The sequence below is a fragment of the Vigna unguiculata genome, chromosome 2 (genome assembly GCF_037176805.1).
Source record: "Vigna unguiculata cultivar grain cowpea cultivar isolate G323 ecotype 2 chromosome 2, ASM3717680v1, whole genome shotgun sequence".
NCBI classification, from domain to species: domain Eukaryota; kingdom Viridiplantae; phylum Streptophyta; class Magnoliopsida; order Fabales; family Fabaceae; genus Vigna; species Vigna unguiculata.
In genome coordinates this window covers 3,107,757-3,128,936 of record NC_140793.1, presented here as the reverse complement: position 1 = coordinate 3,128,936, position 21,180 = coordinate 3,107,757, and the positions used below count along the sequence as shown (strand labels likewise).

The following is a 21,180-nucleotide window of genomic DNA, read 5'->3' as shown; positions in this document are numbered from 1 at the left end:
TGTGGATGCATTGCTCCTAGGGGGAGTTCTTGATTGGTAAATCAAGTTCTTGAGTTTTGTGGGTTTAGAATTATATATGTGTGCTTGTAATTCTTGGATCCTTTCTGTTTAGTGGAATCCTCCTAAGTGTGTTACTTAGGAGAAGACTAGATGTAGATTCGCCTTGAATCGAACCAGTATAAATTGTGTGTCTTGATTCCTTCTTCTCTCTCTTAATCTTTCTTGATTGATTTAAACATTCCATTAACCCAGAACTGTGAAATTAATTAATTGAGCTTTAAAACCTAAAGATTTATTCAAGATTCATCTTATACCAGATAAAAGCCTATTAATAAATTCAGATCCCTTTGTGGTTAAGATAATTAGACATATCTGTTTTTTAACAATTGGCACCAGAGCTGGTTAATCGCACGCTAATCGATTAGAAAGATCCTGTTATGTCTAATACATCTCAAACTTTTGCTGAAGGGGCATCCATTAACAGGCCCCCTCTGTTTGCTGGGGAAAACTATCCTTTCTGGAAAATTCGAATGAAAATCTTTCTTGAATCAGTAGACAAAGGGGTATGGGATGCAGTGGTGAATGGACCCTTTAAACCAATTAAAATAGTGGATGAAGAGACTTTTCCTAAAGAATTCTCACAATGGACCCCTGATGAGAATAAGAGGGCACATTATGATGTTAGAGCCAAGAACATTATATCTTCTACACTAACATTGGATAAATTTTACAGGGTTTCTGTGTGTGAATCAGCCAAAGAGATGTGGGATGTCTTGGAAGTCACCTATGAGGGCACAGATGAGGTTAAAAGAGCAAGAAAAAAATACTCTCATTCAAGAGTATGAAATGTTCATAATGAAGACTGGGGAAAGCATATGTGATGTACAGAAGAGATTTACACATATAGTAAATCACCTCCTAGCTCTTGGCAAGACCTTTGACAAGGAAGAGCTCAACATTAAGATCTTGAAGAGTTTGAACAGGACATGGCAACCTAAAGTCACTGCTATTTTAGAATCCAAAGACCTCACCAGCATGAACATAGCCACACTTTTTGGAAAGCTGAGAGAACATAAACTGGAACTTGGGAGACTCAAGGCAGAAGAGGATGGGGAAAAAAGGCACACAATAGCCTTGAAGAGTGTAGTGAAATCTGCAGCAAAGCAGAAGAAGGCAGATTCTGCAAATGACTCCAATGATGGAAACTCTGACAGTGAAGCTTTGAGCTTAATGGTGAAAAAGTTCTCAAAATTTTTGAAGTATAAGAACAAAAATAATAACAGTCATTCAGGAAACAAGAAGCAGTCCAGATTTGGAACTCAAACCTGCTATGAGTGTGGCAAGACAGGACACATCAAGGCAGATTGCCCTGTGCTGAAGATGAAGCAGAAACTGGAAGAGAAAAATGAGGCAGAGAAGCACCTGAAGAAAAAGAAAGCCTACATTGCTTGGGAAGAAAATGATTCCAGCACATCCAGTGAATCTGATGACAACACTGAAGAGGAAAATAATCTGTGTCTGATGGCTAAAGCAGAATCATCCAAAAGCAGTGTGAGTAGTTTCACATCTGAACACGAGGAAAATAATTACTATGAACTACTTGATGCATTTAATGAACTGCATAAGGAAGCTACAAAACTGCAAAAGTCAAATAGCAAGCGTAAAGGAGAGATTAAATGGCTTGAGGGTAGGATAAAACAGTTAGAAGAGGAAAATGAGAATCTAATAACTTGCTTGGAGAAATTAGAAAAATCTAAAAAGCATCCTAGGTCCAGATGTGAGCACTGCCCAGGACAGCTAGAAAAGATAGAGTATTTGATGAAAACTCTCTCAAAATTTACCCTAGGAAGATCCAACCTAGATGCTGTACTAGGATCTCAAAGGAGTGTGCTGAATAAATAGGGAATTGGTTACAGTGGCAACTCTAATCGATTATCGTGTAGAAATTTCCTCAACATCAGTAAACCATCCTCTATTATCTGCACTTACTGTTCTGAACCTGGCCATTTTTCTAATTCCTGCTACTTTAAAAATTGTGGGGTTCCTAAAGGAGAGTACAAATGGGTACCTAAAGGAACACCTCAAACCACTAACATGAAAGGATCCAAGTTCAATTGGGTACTTGCATCTTCTCTTTAATCTTTGTTTCAGGTGTGTCTTGATGCAAGGAAAACAATGTAGCTTCTATATAATGGATGCTCAAGACACATGAAAGGAGATGTGAAGAACTTCTGCAGGATATCTTACAAAGCCAATTAATGGTCATGTTACAAGAGGTGATAATAACAAAGGTCAAATTTTAGGCATTGCCAAGGTGAAAAGTTCCTCTTCTATTGTGATCAAGTATAATTGTTAGTTGAAGTACTCCCATATTTTGAATTTATTGCATGTTTGTTCACTAAAAAGGAAGCAAAATGTGCATTTTTTTCATATTTCTGCATAAATTAATCCATTAGGTAATTCTCTAATGGATTATCGTTTTCCTACTATGGCTGTCTGCACTCTGATGTTAACCTGTGCTACTGATTTCACCTACTGCGTTGTTAGTATTGTCATATTTTGTATGCCTATTGTGTTCAAACTGTGTAGCTGCTTGCCTAACCTTGGCCTTAATCCATTATTGTGTTCTGTCTGAAGCTTAGTCTGTGTTAAGTTCTGCATCACATAGTTGCTACTTAATTTCTCAAAAGGAGCCCGCTAATCTATTATGCGAAATTGTTATGCATTGTGGTTGTTATCCTGGTTGTTATGCATTATCTCCTACTGCATCTCTTACATTGCTGCGCTGTTTAGATACAATTTCCCTGCTGTCCTGTATTGCATCCTAAATCTGTCTGATTTTTTTTACTAATGTCCAAAAATGGGGAGAATTTGATATATTGATGGTTTATTGGTAGGGGGAGTATGTAATGAAAATGATATCTGTTATATGCCTATGTTGTTGTTTTGCTTTGTGTGCCTGTACTGCTATTGTTGTTTGCTTAATGAGCTGCAGGCATGCCTATCACAGTCCACGTTTTGGACATCATCAAAAAGGGGGAGATTGTTGGTAGGGGGAGCTACTTCACCTATGAATGAAGAATGATTTTGAGGATGTCTACTGGTTTAGAATAAAACATAGCTTGGTCTAGTTAGGATATGCATTAGGCAAATAGCTTCTCTTTATCAAATGTATTTTAGGCCTACTGTGTAATCTTGCATATGATTAGTTTTTTAACTAAAGGATTAGCTGTGAGTATGGCACAAAGGAAGTGAAAATATACTCACGATAATCGATTAGGTAAATTGCTAATCAATTAGTGACAGCAGAAAACTCTGTATAAAAGCTGTTTTTAGAATCTGTTTTGGCCCTGGAGAAAATTGATAGATCACGCAGTTTTTCCTTCTGAGAGAGAATCTTCTGATAGTCACAGAGAGATTGAAGAGTCTGGAAGATCACTCAAGTGCAGATCCAAGAAGATTGATGGTTGATTCTACCATGATGGGTCTTGCTTGAATCAAGGAGCTTTTTGTCAAATCTGCACAACATAGGTGTATTCGTTTCTTGATTTTGTGTACTGTATTTCTGATTACATTGCTTTAGTGTGTGAAGTGTAGGCCTAGGTGCAATTGTGTGGATGCATTGCTCCTAGGGGGAGTTCTTGATTGGTAAATCAAGTTCTTGAGTTTTGGGGGTTTAGAATTACATAGGTGTGCTTGTAATTCTTGGATCCTTTCTGTTTAGTGGAATCCTCCTAAGTGTGTTACTTAGGAGAAGACTGGATGTAGATTCGCCTTGAATCGATCCAGTATAAATTGTGTGTCTTGATTCCTTCTTCTCTCTCTTAATCTTTCTTGATTGATTTAAACAGTCCATTAACCCAGAACTGTGAAATTGATTAATTGAGCTTTAAAACCTAAAGATTTATTCAAGATTCATCTTAAACCAGATAAAAGCCTATTAATAAATTCAGATCCCTTTGTGGTTAAGATAATTAGACAGATATGTTTTTTAACAGTGGATGCCACAATTACAATGGTGGAGAAGGTGGAAAAGGAAAAGGAGAGAAGGGGGAGAAGGAGAAGGAAGTAGAGGAGGAGGGGAGGGAGAAGGAGAAGGAGCCAAAGACAGTGACAACATGGAAGGTGGTAGAGGAAGAAGAAAAAGCAGAAGAAAAAAAGTCAATTGTGATATTTACCGACAACCAAAATATGTCGGTAGTGATTGACAAATATTTACCAATGAATTTTGACCCTGAGGAAGTATCTGTCGATTTTGGTCATCAGTAATTATTAATGAATTTAAAAAATTTATTGATAATATTTTCAAAGGATCATTTTACGGATGAATTTTTGCTCGTCGATAATACGATAATACAACGATATTTACTGTCGAAATTTTACTATAACCAATAAATTTTGTTTGTTAGTAATTACCAATTTTCTTGTAACTTTCCATCGTCATTACATAATGTTTTCTAAATTACTTCATATACTTTTTCGACCTCTTACACAATATTATTTTAAATAATAAACTATAGGCTTAAATACATATTTAGTCTTTATTTTTGTTGAATTTGTTCATTTCAGTCCTAATATTTTTTATTCAATTTGATCATAATTTTCATCAATTTTGTTTAATTTATTCTTTTTTCTAACACTGTTTAAATAGTTAACGGAGTTAACAATAAAATGCCACATGTCAACGTGTGTGTGTGTGTTTTTTTTTAAATTTTTCTTAATTTTAGAAAAATTTTAATCTGTGCCACCATTGTGCCATGTGGCAGTACCTGTTAGTTTTTGTTCAATTTAGTCTCTTTATTCGTTACTTTTGTTCAATCTGATTCCATTTTTAAATGAAACAATTTTATTCCTTTCCAAATTGAGACCAAATTTAAATTTTGTATAAATGGTATATTGGTAATTTTTAACATTTTTATTAAATTTTTTTGGTTTAGAATTATAAGTTGATTTAATACTTAAGTGATTTTTAATCTCTCAAAATTTTGAACCAATGGTGTTAGTCCCACTCTTACAATTTTTGTTCTAATTTTAAACCAACTATAACCCTAAACAAAAAATATTTAATAAAATGTCAATTTTAATAACAATACTATTACACCATTTATACAAAAAATAAATTTGGTCTATATTTGAAAGGGACAAAATTGCTCCATTAAAAAAAAAGAATTGAACAAAAATAACAAATATAGAAACTAAATTGAACAAAAAATAATTGGTATTGTCACATTGCACAATAGTAGCTTGACATGTTAATTTTTTTTTAAATTAAGAAAAATTAAAAAATAATAAAAAGTTAAAATAAAAAACAATTTGACATATGATGTTTACTGTTCACGTCCGTTAATTATTTAAATGATGTTAACAAAAAAGATTAAATTAAATAAAATTAACAAAATTTATAACCAAATTAAGAAAAAGGAATGAATTGAAAAAATTCAACAAAAATAGGATCACATTTGTATTTAAACCTAAACTACGTCTGCAACGATTTATAATAAACTACCGTCTTAAATTTTGTATATCATTTTATTTTTTGAATTGTAAAATTTATATATAAAATGGAAAAAGAAAATCAATGACACAACTATCAAAAAAGAATATATAATAAATTGTAAAGAAATATACACGATTAATAATAAAACTATATATATATATATATATATATATATATATATAACAATTTATACTTTGACTTTTTTTTTACATTTTTAGTATGTTTAATTTTTTGAATGAGAGGGGATAGAAGAAATAATTGAGGATGTCGGAGAAGGTGAACATTCCTCATTTTTCAATTGGTCTAGCACATATAAAATGGAGGAGAGAGGCATCTTGTATGGGACCCAATAAAAAAAGTGAATAATTTTATTAGCACAAACATTAAATTCTCCTTATTTGTCATATTTGTATTCTTTGTTGGATAAAATTATTTTCATTTTATATTTCTTTCCATTCTTTCAATTTTGTGCACGAGCAAAGTGATATGAACTTTACATCAACTTTTTCTTTCTCTCATTTCTTCCTGCCTTATTTTATTTATTTTTCCTTTTCCCCTAAACTAAGCATACCCATTAAGTGAGAAAATTGAAGCAATAGTGGATATGATAAAGAATTGGGACAAAGGACATCCTACTCCAAATGTAGGACCCGTGGTTACCATCGCCACCTCAAACTAATTAATTACGACCATGGGTTATCCTCATCTCCCATCATCTTGGTCCAATTTGATTAGGATATAAATCTATATTGCTTTATTATATACTTTTTATATTTTTTAAACATGTTGGGTTGAATAACAATGTGTCTAAATTAGTCAATTTTATTTTATCTAAGTTAATATAATTAGAGAGTAGTTTTTTCTTCAACAAAGCGGATTAACTATTACACTCTTTGCAAGAGAAAAAAAAGTGAGAAAAATGTTTATCATATTCATCATGTTATCATTTTAGTAAAATTGTGATTTCCTCTTAGTTTATCGTTGGATTAGACTGAAATCTTGCTAGCAAGTTTATAGCACATGGTTCTCTATTTTTTACCGAATGATCGTTGATTGGGAGTTTGTGGTTAGTAAAATGAGTTTTGCGCTATTACTTTAGGTTTTCCTGTTTTTGAACTTCAAATTTGGATGTATGAACTAGTTGTAGACATTTGTTTATGCTACACCAACATTTTTTTTATCTTAACCGAGTTTGATTGACTGACTTGTGCTCACAAGACTTTCTAGTTCTCACATTGAGAGTTTCATACATTAAAATACAGTGTATTTTTTTTTTTGTGTTTATTGTTAAAATTTTCTATTATTGTTGCTTTTCATAGATGCTTGCAAGTTTGGGAGAACTATTTTCATTGCATACTTTGGTACTTTTGGTTATTATGTTGTTGCTTTCCCATTAGATAAACATAATAGCTCTTCGATTTGGGATATATTTATTTGTTTGAATGATGAAGGTGAATACAAAGATTATTGTTTTAAATGGTACAAACTATCATGTATGGGCAAGATGAAGATTTATTTTTTGTGAAGAAATTCCATCTTTTTGTCCTTGCTACACAAAAAGTCAAATTCTAGTCTGATGAATAGTAAAACTTTGAGCACCAACATATATGTGGTTTTAGTCGTGAATATGTAGAAGATAATTTTTATAATCACATTGCTAATGAGATACATGCTAAAACTTTGTGAGAGAATATTGAGTACTTGTATGCTTTAGGGTCAATGTTTAAAGTCACATTGCTAATGAGACACATACTAGAACTTTGTAAGAGAATATTGAGTCCTTATATGCTTTTAAGTCAAGCAATACTAAATTTGTTGAATTGCTTGTTAAATTTAAGGTACACAAAGACTTCTTTAATGTCAAATCACTTGAATGAGTTTCAATTGTGCTTAGATCAATTGTCAAAAATGGGTATCAATTTTGAAGATGCATTCACTAGTGTAAAATAGGTATATTAGATCGGTTCTGGAGCGCGTATTAAATTGGTTCCACAACTAATCTAATATGCGTGGATATTATATGTATCAGTTTATGACCAACCAATCTAATACCTTTAACTTAAAAGGCAAAAAGAAAAAAGAATACATTTTCGAAAGACATGATAGATTAGATAAGGTCATAACTAATCTAATAGCCCCTTCACATGTTCATGCTCATGTGCCCAATGCTTTTTGAAGTACTGAAGTGATTCCAGACGAGAGCTAACGACAAGTACCTGGAACGGAACAAACTTGTCATTAGAAACTAGGGAAGAAGAAAGTGTAGAAGGAAAAAACGAAGATTATACTCTTCTTATTTTATAGGATCTTAAAAAATTTACCATTGAATCCACGAGCCAAATCTTCTTAAGGGTCTTTTCCAGTGAAGATTTTGTCTGGCTAAGAAAATAGTACTTAGATACTTCATAAAAATGATTAGTATAAATGAAGATGAATACAAAAATCAAGCTATATACCGAGTTTGAAATCTCAAGAGCAATTAACTTTACTATACAAGTTTTAGCCTTCAACAACCAAAAGATACAAGCAATAAGAATATTCCTCCCAAAGAAAAAACATATAATCAAATGTCAGAATCATTAGCATGGATTAAAATAAGAAACCATGCACAATTTAAAACTTTCAACCATTCTACCTAGATATAATCATTAAGAACAAGATGAGATGAATTGTATTTTGCCAACAAATCAAATGCATTGTGATTAACAAATTCCTCAAACTAAAAATAATCAAGAAAATTAGTGAAACCTCAAGCAAACCAAAGCCCAGATTGCATGTGTTGAATTTGATATACAACTTGTATAACAACTTTCTCTCTATAGTTCTACTTAACTACACGCATAAACTCATCTAGAAGCTCCACATATTCTTGAACCACAACAAATAATCATCATAAAGAAACATCTTGTTCTTCTTCGTGATAATGAATATGTTAGTCTTGTATGAAATAAGAGCATGTGAATATTTGATAGTGGTGTTATATTGCACATTACATTAAAGAAAGAGTTTTTCACATCTTACACTTCTAGTAATTTTGGATATGATAATGATGGTGTGTCAAAGATTATTGATATTTATGATATTTTCTTGCAAACCAATATATATATATATATATATATATATATATATATATAAAATTAAAGATGGCATAATAAAATTTATATAAGTAGAAAAAATGTGATTGTATTTTATAATTTTGTTATTATTAATGAAGAAACTCATGTCAAAACAAATCAATTTTAACATTATTGTTGGAATGTGAGTGAAATATGTAAGTTAAATAAGAAATATATAATTAATTTTTAAAATAGTTGTTAAATATAAAATTAAAAAAATAAAATATGTAAACAAAAGAAATTTTTTAAATATTTTTTTTTTTAAAAAAAGATATTTTTAAAATAACGGTTAAAAATAAATTATTTATAAAATAATTAATTTTTAAAATAATAATTAAGAGTAAAACTGAAATAACAAAATGTGAAAAAAAAGTATATCTTCTTCTTTATATACTGTTATAGATACCGACAACAAAATTAATTATTCAAATTAAATTTGAATGAAAATGACCTAATTTAAAGACTAAATATATACTATAAATTTATGTAGAAATAAAATGACTATTCATATGGCATACTATATATATTGGTTTATATATGTGCATCGGTCGAAGAAGAGAAGAGATGAGGAAATTCTAGATTTTTGTTGTTGTATTTGTTTATAATAGTTATAGTGTGGGAGTGGTTATTTGTGGCACTTGTGAAGGGTTATTGAAGTTGAAGTGTTGCCATTATGGTTGTGACGCATGTCCCAACCCCAACCTGCCACTCTATAAAACCTTTTCCTCCCAACCGACACCCCTTCACACAACTATTTTGAGTTTCACAAAAACTATACATATCACTATCTTCTTTCACCTATCTATGCCTCCAAACTCTCTCTCTTTCTCTTCCTTACTCTTTCTCTCCAAAATCACTTCCTCCACCATGCAACCTCTCACCAACTTTTTCCAAGATTACACCTTCCTCCTTTTCACCTCTTTCTTCTTCCTCCTCCTACCCTTCCTCCAATGGTGGCACCACCACAACCACAAAAAACTCCCCCCTGGCTCCATGGGTTGGCCCTACCTCGGAGAAACCCTCAAACTCTACACTCAAAACCCAAATTCCTTCTTCTCTAACCGCCAAAATAGGTACATATATAAACATCTGTGTTAGAGCATGTTAATGTTTTTTGACATGTATGTCCTTATGTCTTAACAACGTATAGTATATATAGAAAGAGATGAAAAGGGGTTTGTGTGTGAAAGTGCATTTATGATGATGATGATTTGTGTGGTGAAGGTATGGTGATATATTCAAGACAAACATATTGGGGTGTCCGTGTGTGATGATATCGAGCCCTGAGGCAGCTAGGACAGTGCTTGTGACGCAGGCACATCTGTTTAAGGCAACATACCCTCCCAGCAAAGAGAGGCTGATAGGACCAGAGGCTGTGTTCTTTCAGCAAGGTGCCTATCACTCCATGCTCAAGAGGCTGGTTCAGGCCTCCTTTTTGCCCTCCACAATCAAACACTCTGTCTCTCAGGTTGAGCAAATTGTTATCAAAATGGTGCCTTCTTGGACTAACAAAACCATCAACACCTTGCACGAGATGAAAAAGGTATCTTACCTCCTACAATGTTTCATCCCAGTTCTCACATTATCAATAAAAATAACACTGAATTATCAAATTTTACTAATTTAATTTTCTACTATTAAATCAAATTCAAATTTATTATTTTAATACATAAACTCACAACATTCTATATATCAATATTTTCATCAAAACTTTATAAATTCACTTGTTTTAGTTTCAATATAACTTGGATTATTCTCTTTAAAATTGGTGACATTTTCAATTAATACTAATATATCTAACTCTAGTTTGGACACCAACATAGTTTATGGTTACACAAATAATAATAATAATTATTATTTATGTAAATCAATAATAGTTGTTCATACAAATAGATAGTTAAAAATATCTTTAGTTGTTTTACTTTTTTGTTTTTCTTTCTCAATATAAGTGGTTCTGCATACTTTTTACGTTTTTTTTTTGTCAAAATAAGTGGTCCTGCATACTTTTAATATAAAAAAAAAAGACTTTCTCAAAAGAAAAGTTAGCAAGACTTTTGTTTTGAGGACACATATTATTATTTCTGAAGTGCAGGGAATCATGATAAACATTTTCTTGGGTAGTTTAGGTCGGATAGGAAAAAGTAAGAAGATAAAAATGTGATAAAAAAGATTTGAAAAAGAATTATTTACTTGATCACGTGGACCAATAATCTAAATTATTTATTTTTGTTGTTTTTTTTTGAATTAGTATGCTTTTGAAGTAGCAGCAATCTCAGCCTTTGGTGAAATAAAGGAGTTGGAAATGGAAGAAATCAGAGAGTTATATCGTTGCTTGGAGAAAGGCTACAATTCTTATCCATTACATCTTCCTGGAACTTCCTATTGGAAAGCAATGAAGGTATAAAAACTCAATTATTATCATCATTATTAATTATTATTATTATTATTATTAGTATTACTATTATTATTATTATTATTATTATTATTATTAAAAATTGTTAGATATATAGTACGAATAATTTTGATACGAATTGATTACGAGAGATATTTTCCGTACGAATCATTATGAGACAACGTGGGAGTATTTTATGTAGTTAAGGAATAAGTTAAAAGAATGGAAAGTAAAGATAGAAGTGGGACAAAACAAAACCCACCATTTTGTGTACATTGGATGTTTTTCTCTTCATCATTAAAAATGTTTCAAAAGGCTTTAGTGTCACATAAACATTTATCTTAAAAGTTCCATCTTTTATACGTAATTACACGAAGATCTTAAAAGGGTTTGTTTATAATATTATTGAAAAGAGGAAATTTGTGTGTGTTTGTGTTTGAAGGCAAGGAAGCATTTGAATGAGAGCATAAGAAGGATAATAGAGAGAAGAAAAGTGGAGAGTTCAAAGTATGGAGGAGGACTATTGGGGGTTCTATTGCAAGCAAGATCATCACCATCAAGATCAAGATCAACATCTTCAAGATCTTCATCATGTGGTGAGGAGAAGAAGGTGTTCATGGAACTCACTGATTCTCAAGTAGCAGATAATCTGATCGGTGTGATATTTGCTGCACATGACACCACAGCAAGTGCCCTAACATGGGTCCTCAAGTACCTTCATGACAACTCCAATCTATTGGAAGCTGTGACGGTCACACTACTATTCTATTCTTTTTTTTTTTCTTTTTCTTTATAACTTTTTTTCATTTTTGTAAGTACTTTCATTCTCACATGCCATACACTCACATATACTATCTCTTACTATTTATATGTTACCCTGTATATATATCTTGAATTTTCTATTTTTAGAGTTAAATATATTTTTTATTTTCAAATTATTATAAAAATTTGTGTTTTTTTTTCTTAAATTAAATAATAAAATATTTGATTTTTTATACTTGAAAAAAATAATGTAAAATATCTTCAAACTGCATGTGAAGTACTTTTATTATAAACGAAATTTCATAATAGACTAAAATATAACATTTAAAATGAATTTATAAAAAGATAAAGTGTAGAAACAAAATACTTACATTTTAGTTAATTTGAGAAAATAAAAGATATTTAATTTTTTGTTATCTAATATGCAAACAATCTTTTCACTCAACCTTTTTTTGTTCAATCTATAGTATTTAATTTATATACCCTTTGAGAATTCTTTATGGTAATTCTGAAAATTAGATTAAATACGTTTTTGATACATGAAAAATTAATCGGTGTTAATATTTATGTCTTTAGAATATGTTTTGTGTCATGATACTTCATACATACGTGATGAATATATACAGTCAAAATTATCACTATAACATAGTTATCTTTTTAAAGTAAGATAAAATTATTTTCAAGTTACCCTTATGTTAATAAGCAATCACTTTTTTATTTATTCAGATAAGCTTACTTAAAAAACCAATTTTCAGATAATTATTTTCATTGGGTACACTAAAAGCACCGTCTTTATGCAGTAAATTAAAAAAATAAAACAATGTGTCAAGTTGGAAAAAGTAAATTTTTGGAAAGTTTAAAGGTATTTGAGAAAAAAAAAACTGTTAAAATATATAATCATAAGAACCAAGAAATTAATTTTAATAATTACTTATGATGGAAGGATTCTTTGTATTTTTATTGGAAACACTCTTTACTGATTAGAATGCATATATTCTGATTTTTATTACTTTCTCTGTAAATTTTAACTTTGCAGAGAGAACAAGAAGGAATAAGAAGCAAACTAGCTATGGAAAATCGTGGACTTTCGTGGGATGATACCAGGCAAATGCCATTCACAAATCGGGTATATATTATTGCTATTTTTTCTATTAATCAATAATATAATTTTCCTTAAAAGAAAAAAAATGAGTTGGTTTTGGTCAGCATCAAATTATTTTTTAAATGAAAAATAATGTCATCGATTTTGTCCACTAAAATTCACTTGGAAGACATTAATTGACATTGACAAAGTTGATGTTACTGTTTTCTTTATCAGTTTCTATAAGTAATTTGATGTTACCATAAGTAGAAAGTATTAGATATGACACTCTTTCCATTTTTTTACTTCACAAAGGTCTTTTTCATTTATACTTCTATAATAATTAACCATAATATTTTCATTTAACATTAAACTAAGTGAAGAATTGATTGATCAGGTTATTCAAGAAACATTGAGAAGTGCAAGCATTCTGTCATTCACATTCAGAGAAGCAGTGACAGATGTTGAGTTGGAAGGTTACACAATTCCAAAAGGTTGGAAGGTCCTTCCACTCTTCAGAAGCATTCATCATTCTGCTCACTTCTTCCCTCACCCAGAGAAGTTCGACCCTTCAAGATTCGAGGTAATAATATATTTGTTAATAATAATATAAGATTTTAAGAATAACATTAGTGTCTTTTTTTAAGGAGATGCATCCAACAAGCAGAACAAATATCTATATGTAAGAAGGCATATACGTGTGCAGAAAATGTATAAATGAATTAAATAATAGGTTATATTTTATCTTTTAAGTGAGAAACATAAGGTTATGAATGGTTAGAATATTATCCTGGTGTGAAGTCCCTTTCATTACCTATTTGAATCTTCCTCCTCTTCTAAGGTGATGATTCTGTGTTTTTGACAATCTGGCGAGTATCAGAGGCACGTGATATCAGTTTGTAGGATAGCACAATAATTAAAAATTTCATTGTTTCTTATCCTTTTTTGCTCAACACCAGACAATTGCTACCGCATCCATGCATGCATGCATGAATGCATTCATAAGTGGTACTAGGAGAGACGGATGTATGTATGTATGTATTACATGAAAGAAGAGGCCCTATGTTAAAGGGTGACGAGAGATTTTGAGTTTGGTTTTATGTGATGATGCAGGTGCCACCGAGACCAAACACATACATGCCTTTTGGAAATGGTGTCCACTCTTGTCCAGGCAGTGAGCTGGCCAAGCTCGAACTTCTTGTCCTTCTCCATCATCTCACACTTTCTTACAGGTTTCTCCCTCCTAACCATAAATATCATATGCACATTCATCATCATATATCATCAACCTTAAACATCTCAAATTTAAATAGGTTTCTTTTCATAACATCAATCTAAAATTTAGAACTATCGTACTTTAATTTTTAATAACTAGTACACTTTTTCACTTTTAGGTAATATAGAATTTCCAACCATGGTGATTTCTCTGGTTGAGATGTCCAACCAAATGCGTTAGATGCAACGCTAACTGTGTCTTTTGAATGAACTTTTATCAAAAACAAGTCTGTCAGCAATGATAGAGATCTTTCAATTGACCATTACATGGAAGATTGATTCAAGAGGGTGGTCCTCTAATTAATTAAATAGTGCTTTTGCATGTTCCTTAATATGTGGAAGTGGTCCTCTTAAAGGGAAAATAAAAGGGTTTCTTTTAGGATATGAATATTTTATATATTCTTAGGGATCTCATCAATAGCCATGTATTTCATACGTATACGTGGCACACATGCATGGTATTCTTGCCAAACGTATTCATAAGCCTCTTGCACATGTAACTCATACACTCATCTTCTAGATGGAGAATATTGAAGAAAGTTCTTGCTAAGTTTAACTACAAGAAGTTGCTATAAATTATATTTATTTATTTTATTAAAATTATATTTCTCTTGTTTTATATTTGTACTGTGATCACCCTTTATTTTTTAAATTAATAATCACTACGTATCTCTCACTTTCATGCACAAATCTCGCATACATATAATACCCTTCAAAAAATGTTGAGGGAATAGTAAAGGACGACAATTCCTGTTTTTAGAGAGATGATAAAAGGTAATAATTTATTCAAAATAAGTTTAATGTATACAAGAGTTGAATGAAATGAGGCCGTCTTTTATATATATATATATATATATATATATATATATATATATATATATATATATATATATATATATATATATATATATATAAATGCAATTAGTTTAGTCTTGGAAAATAGGTCATTTTAATGCTATTTTTTATTATAAGAAAGAAAAACTAGATTTTCAAATATTTTAAAGAATGAAAATAACTACTATAATATGAAAGGAATAAAAAAATTATTCAAAAAGAAAAACCCCTTCTTTTTTATAACCACTTAATCAATGAATGTGACTTCACATTGATCTTTATTTATCTGGACCAATCAGGATTAATTGTCCTTTAGTTTCTGAAACGCAAGTTTGGTCCAGAATTACTCATATATATATATATATATATATAACTTGTTTTGGGATCTTTCTGAAAAAGAAGGGAGTTAGGGTGTATAAGTGTGTGCTTTGAGTGTGAAGTTTTGAGTATATTTATATATAATATTATGTGCATGAATGGCAATAAAATTAGTCCACGCAATTAGCTAGGGTTGATCAAATGACAACAAGACATGTGGAATATTATTGGTGGCAGCTCTGACAAACACAGACAAAGTCCATAATTGTTAGCATGCAGTCAAATTTCAATAGAACAAGTTTTACTTGACACCACACATGTCTCTGCACAATTACACACCACATTATATGTAAAATTTCACCTACACAAACCTTGTCCTCATTACCCACATTAATTAATTTGAATGTGACCTTCACCCACTTCACCCATTTTGCTCTTTCATTCCAAACAATCTATCTAAATACTAACCATTTAGAGAATGTTAGACTGTGGAATATATATATATGCCTGCACATTAATTTGTGACATGATGGCTTTGTCAATTTCATGAAAGGTATGTGATTTTGTGAATGGTCTCGGACAATGCAGCTGTTAACATTCATTCATTACATCAGTATATGTTGAAATTAAAGATGGTGTTTTGAATGGCAAAATTACTTTGAAGTTGTGAAAGAGATTTTGTTGTTATTTTGATGGTTGATTTAGGTGGGAAGTTGTGGGAAAAGAGGATGGAATACAATATGGTCCATTTCCTGTGCCAAAACATGGATTACCAGTGAAGATAACCCCAAGGAGAAAGATATTTACGTGAAGTTGCAAACTTAGACTCATGGAGAATCATGGATTCACAACATGTTAAGAAAGTGGGACCAAAGCAATTTGTCCCCAGTCAAAATAATGAATATTTATTTTTTATTTTTTATTTTTTTCCATCTTTCATTTTGTTGTAGAGATATAAAGATTCTTAGTTCAATCTAGCCTTGAATACACTCTGCATGATCAATTTGTTTGTGCAGGAAAAAAAAAATGTACAAGTAAAAATGAACTGTTCAAAATTGGATATATATGTGAATGTTGTATTTTTGTAATGAATCTCTTACGCTGTGTTGAATTACATCGATGAATGTTGTTTGTGGATAAGGTATAAACATGAAAAAACTGCTTTAAAGTTTGGTCATGTTAACATGTTTAAAGGGTTAAGACTGAGATGATTGATGATGATATGAGTATACGTGGGCAGTGTTTGAGCAACAAGAAAAAGGGTGCGTGGCCAAATCAGAATGTTGTAAAGGATTTGTTGGAAGTGGAAAATGGGAGAAAAAAATGAGCCTAACATGTTAAAATCTGGAGAAAAAAGAGAAAGAGAAAGGAAAAGATTGAGCTGAGTTGAACAAGAAACCAGCACTCCACAAACACATTGTATGGACACAAATTATCTTCCAATTGCATAGTGAGATAAGATGCGCAATGCTCTGTCTCATGTTAGTAGCATTCATGATAAGCTATGAAAGATCCATGATTTTCAAACAATCTCCACCCTTTGCATTTTCCATTATTTTGTGGATCTTCACACAACTTACTATCAAATCAAACTCTTCTTGCATTAAGCCTCCTATCATCATGCCAGCTGGTAATACATAAAACTACAATACACATAATTCATCATTTGTCTTTTTTTTTTTTTTACACACAGATATTTACTTGAAAATAATAGTTACATAAGAAATTTAATCAATAATATATATTTATGATTGCTTTTCACATTCTTGCTACTTTGAGTCATTTAATTGATTTCTTAACTTTCTTTGACTTGAGTCTTTTGTTCATTATTTTTTTTTTATAATTTCAATTCCTTGATTCCTAGTTGTGAGATATGGTATTGTGAGTTCAATTGTTAAATATTCTTGTTTGTTTGAATTGAATTTTGAGATTTATATAATTGGATTTAGTTTTAATTAAATTGTATGCTTAAATTAGTTCTGTTAATCTATACCTGATTCATTTCTTGAGACTATTTATATTAATTCTAAATTCATTATCTAGTTTATTATTGTCTCTCAAAGTGTTTTATCTTTATCAAATTCTTACTTTCATCACATCTTTTTATTTTTTGGTTCAGCCTATTTCTTTATTTTGTGTTTTCTTGTTTGTCTTTGTAATCCTTAAGTCATGTCATGTTGAGTTTTTGTGTTTCTTGAAATTCACAAGTACTTGGTGAATTGCTCTTCTCTAACTAATGGTTGGTATCATGTTATTCAACTTGACTTGAGTGATTTGAGGGCATTATTTTCCTGTATAACATTAAGGTTGAGGGATACATTTTGAGTAAGGTATATTATGTTTTTGCTAATCGTTTTTGTTTGTGTAGCCATGTTTTATTCTCCTTACATGGAATGGGAAATTTTTTTTCCTCATTTAGAGACAAATTTGATCCCAGATCATAGTTTTAGTGGAAGAGGAAAGTTGAAACTGTTCTTCCACCACTTGTTGATTTAGAAAAAAATAAAAACTTAAATTGTGTTTGTCAAAATTTGTAAGATGTAAAAAATCTTGGAGAAATCATGGTACAATTCATTTTGACATGACTGGCTCTGAAAGCTATTATGAAAATAAAATATCTAATGTCTTTTTATGAGAGAAATAAAAGGCTTAGGAGAAGAAGAAAGAAAAAAGCTTCTAGGAAAAGGAAAAAAAAAAGAGTTTATAAGAAGAGAAAAAGAATTTAGGAAAAATGTAAAAGAGATTATAAAATAAAACAATTAGAAAAGGAAAGAGAAAATGTATGAAAAGAAGATAGAGAAAGAAGAGAAAAAAGAGAAATTAAGAAGAAAATTGAAGAGAAAGAGAGGAGAAAAGAAAGAAATAGAAACAAAAAGTATAAAGAAAGAGAATAAAAGAATCTTACTTTTTTTTTTAAATATGTTTTTATTCCTTAACTTTAAATGAAAATTTGAATTAGTTCATTTTCAAAATTGTGACCTAATTTAGTCCTCTAACTTTAGAAATGCATGAATGTAATCCTTTTAACAAAATTTTGTTGAATTTTGTTGACGTTTCAAGCACATTTCATGATAATATTTAAGTTAATATTAAAACAGAAATGTTTCAAACGATGTAAACAACATAAATACTATCATGAAATGTGCTTGAAATGTTAGAAAAACTAACAAAATTTTGGTTAAAAGAACTAAATGCATGCATATCTAAATATGAAAAACTAAATTGGTCAAAAGTTTTGAAGGGAGACTAATTCCAATTTTCACTGAAACTTTAGGAACTAAAAACATATTTAACTTTTTTTTTTGTTAAATTTGTTTTTAGTTCTTAATTTTGATAGAAAATTAGAATTCGTCCATATTTGAATTTTTGATATATTTTAGTCCCAAAGTTAATGGTCATAGGCTTTTTAATCCAATTACATTAAATTTTTTTTTACATGTCAAACGCGTTTCATGCTAGCATTTGAGTTGTTTACATCGTTTGATATGTTTCCACTTCAATGTCAACTGGGGAATGCATTTGACACGTCAAAAAATTAACATAATTGGGTTAAAATCACTAAATTCATTCATTTTTAAAGTTTGGGAACTAAAATGTATCAAAGTTTCGGACAATGAAGAATTTTAATTTCACGTCAAAGTCTAATGACTAAAAACATATTTAACTCTACTTTTTTCTAATATTGTTAGACTTATGAATTCTTTTGTTTTGTTGTCACAGTGAAGAATTTCTTATTAAAGAACAATACATAAAACAAGTTAAAGAAGAAAAGGGATAAATGTAGGAGCAAGCATGGAGATGGATGAAGTAAAAAACATTGTGTGGTCTTTAAAGGACATTTCTCATTGCATTATGTTATGTTCCTACCGCGCCCAACAATCCACATCGCTTAGAAGTCAAGGCCTAAGGCGTTTTAAATACCCTTTCCTCCTTCCACCCTTTAATGCACCTTTTAAAGACAAAATTGTGATGAAGCCCACACTCTAAAGCAGACAATACGCGTCCCATGTTGGATGATAGAATTGTTGTCAATCACCATACAGTCGAGGTATTGTCTACTTTGGAGCATGATCTCTATCACGATTTTTTCCTTAGAAGGTGCCTTAGAGAGTAGAAGGAGGAAGGGATATTTATATCGTCTTAGGCCTCAACTTCTAAGCAATGTATGACTATTGGGCATGGTAGGAACATTAGTCCCCCAACAATCGAGGTCTAAAAGGAATGAGCAAATCATCCCAATGAAAGGGCTTAAGGGACCAATGGTTCTGTTTTAGATTTTGTTATAAATCCTAAGTCATTTAGTTTCAATGTTAGCGAACATTGTATGGTCTTTAAAGGACATTTCTCATTGCATTATGTTACTTCTATGGATGATGAGTTCTATAGCTATTTTTTATTGCATTGAATCGGTTTTGAACATATGGTTAGTCTTTTGATATTGGTACATTTGATGTTTTTCATAGATTGGTATTTCATAGATTGGTATTTCATCCCGAAGAAAGATGTACAAATATATTAATAATAAGAGAATTTTCTTTCATGGGATTCAAATCTCAATATAGATATATATTTTTAATTTTCAGATTATTATGGCTTTATTCGACCCTTATTTTTGTGTATTTGTTTGTAGGTACAATATCGAATTCAAAGACCAACTTCCTTAAACTTAGAAAGGATATTGAATGCATGTAAGCATTAGCAACATATTCAGATTTTTTATATGATTTAATTCCTTTTCCTTGCCATTTTGGATTTAAATTTTCTTTACTTTTTTTGCAATTTTAGCCTATGAGGGATTTGGGCCCATTATTTCAAGCCCAATTGAAGATAAGGCATTAACTATTATATATATTCTTCTCCACTACTTATAATAAAATTTTGAGTCATTAATATGATTGTGAGTGTTCTTAGGGGACCAAGTTGTACTCCACAAGTCTGCTGGACGGCTCTGGTGCTGACTGGTCGGGTGAATCTTCTTGCTCCGATGAAACTCCAATGGTAGCACAAGTGTGCCTGCAAAAGACACTTCGATGCCTAAGTCAGTGCTGGTGATGTCAGTGGTTTCAGAGAATATTTAATGCGTAATCAATGCATAAAACAGTGTACTATTTATACCTTTTTACCTGTGGATCCTACCTAAGATGGGCTTTTTGACCCAATATTCCCTTTCTGGTCATTTTTGGATCCAATGGTAAGGAGAGAAATTTCCAGGAAGTCCTTCAAGGGTGGCAGTGCTCGGTATTCGGTCATGAGGATCTCCATGCGTGGGCACTTCTCATCTGTCTTGATCATCTAGGCGGTTGCAGCTGGACTCGGATTGCCTAGGGGGTACTTAGTGCAAAGTAGGCGGCCTAGGGGGTTGTTGAGGGCCGTATACCTCAGAGGAGGGTGTCCCAGTACAGAGTATGCGGCCAGATGGTTGTTGTTGAGGGCTGTATACTCCAGAGGGGGTATCCAGCACAGGGTATACGGCCATGAGGTTTGCCGAGGGCCGTATACTTCAGAGGGGAGGATATCTTAGTACAAAGTATGCGGTCACGAGGTTTGCTGAGTGTCGTATACTTCAGAGGAGGATGTCTTAGTATAGAGTATGCGGCCAGAAGGTTGTTGCTGAGGGCTGTATGCTCCAGAGGGGGTATCCAGCACAGGGTATGCGACTATGAGGTTTGCTGAGGGAAGTATACTTCAGAGGGGATGATATCTTAGTACAGAGTATGCGGCTAGGACGTTTGCTGAAGGCCGTATACTTAGGTGTGGTTGAGACAGTGAGATTTGTTTCTTTTAAGAAAGTGACAACGTTAATTTCTATCTTTTATATTGTGTTACGTTTTGTGAATAAAACAAACTTTCCTTTAGTTTTTATTTATTTTTTAGTCCTCAAGTTTATCTTATTTTGGTGTTTTCT

At 31.3% G+C, this 21,180-nt stretch overlaps 1 protein-coding gene across 1 annotated transcript; it reads left to right on the top strand.

The window, feature by feature from the left end:
• The first annotated feature begins 9,303 nt into the window (after positions 1 to 9,303).
• CYP707A2 (cytochrome P450, family 707, subfamily A, polypeptide 2) lies at positions 9,304 to 16,389 on the top strand. The gene is made up of 8 exons (XM_028057376.2): positions 9,304 to 9,686; positions 9,838 to 10,156; positions 10,862 to 11,011; positions 11,448 to 11,756; positions 12,804 to 12,893; positions 13,246 to 13,431; positions 13,962 to 14,080; positions 15,981 to 16,389. Exons 1-8 carry the CDS (start codon positions 9,418 to 9,420, stop codon positions 16,084 to 16,086), a joined length of 1,548 nt encoding a protein of 515 aa, XP_027913177.1. The 5' UTR covers positions 9,304 to 9,417; the 3' UTR covers positions 16,087 to 16,389.
• Positions 16,390 to 21,180: the final 4,791 nt, after the last annotated feature.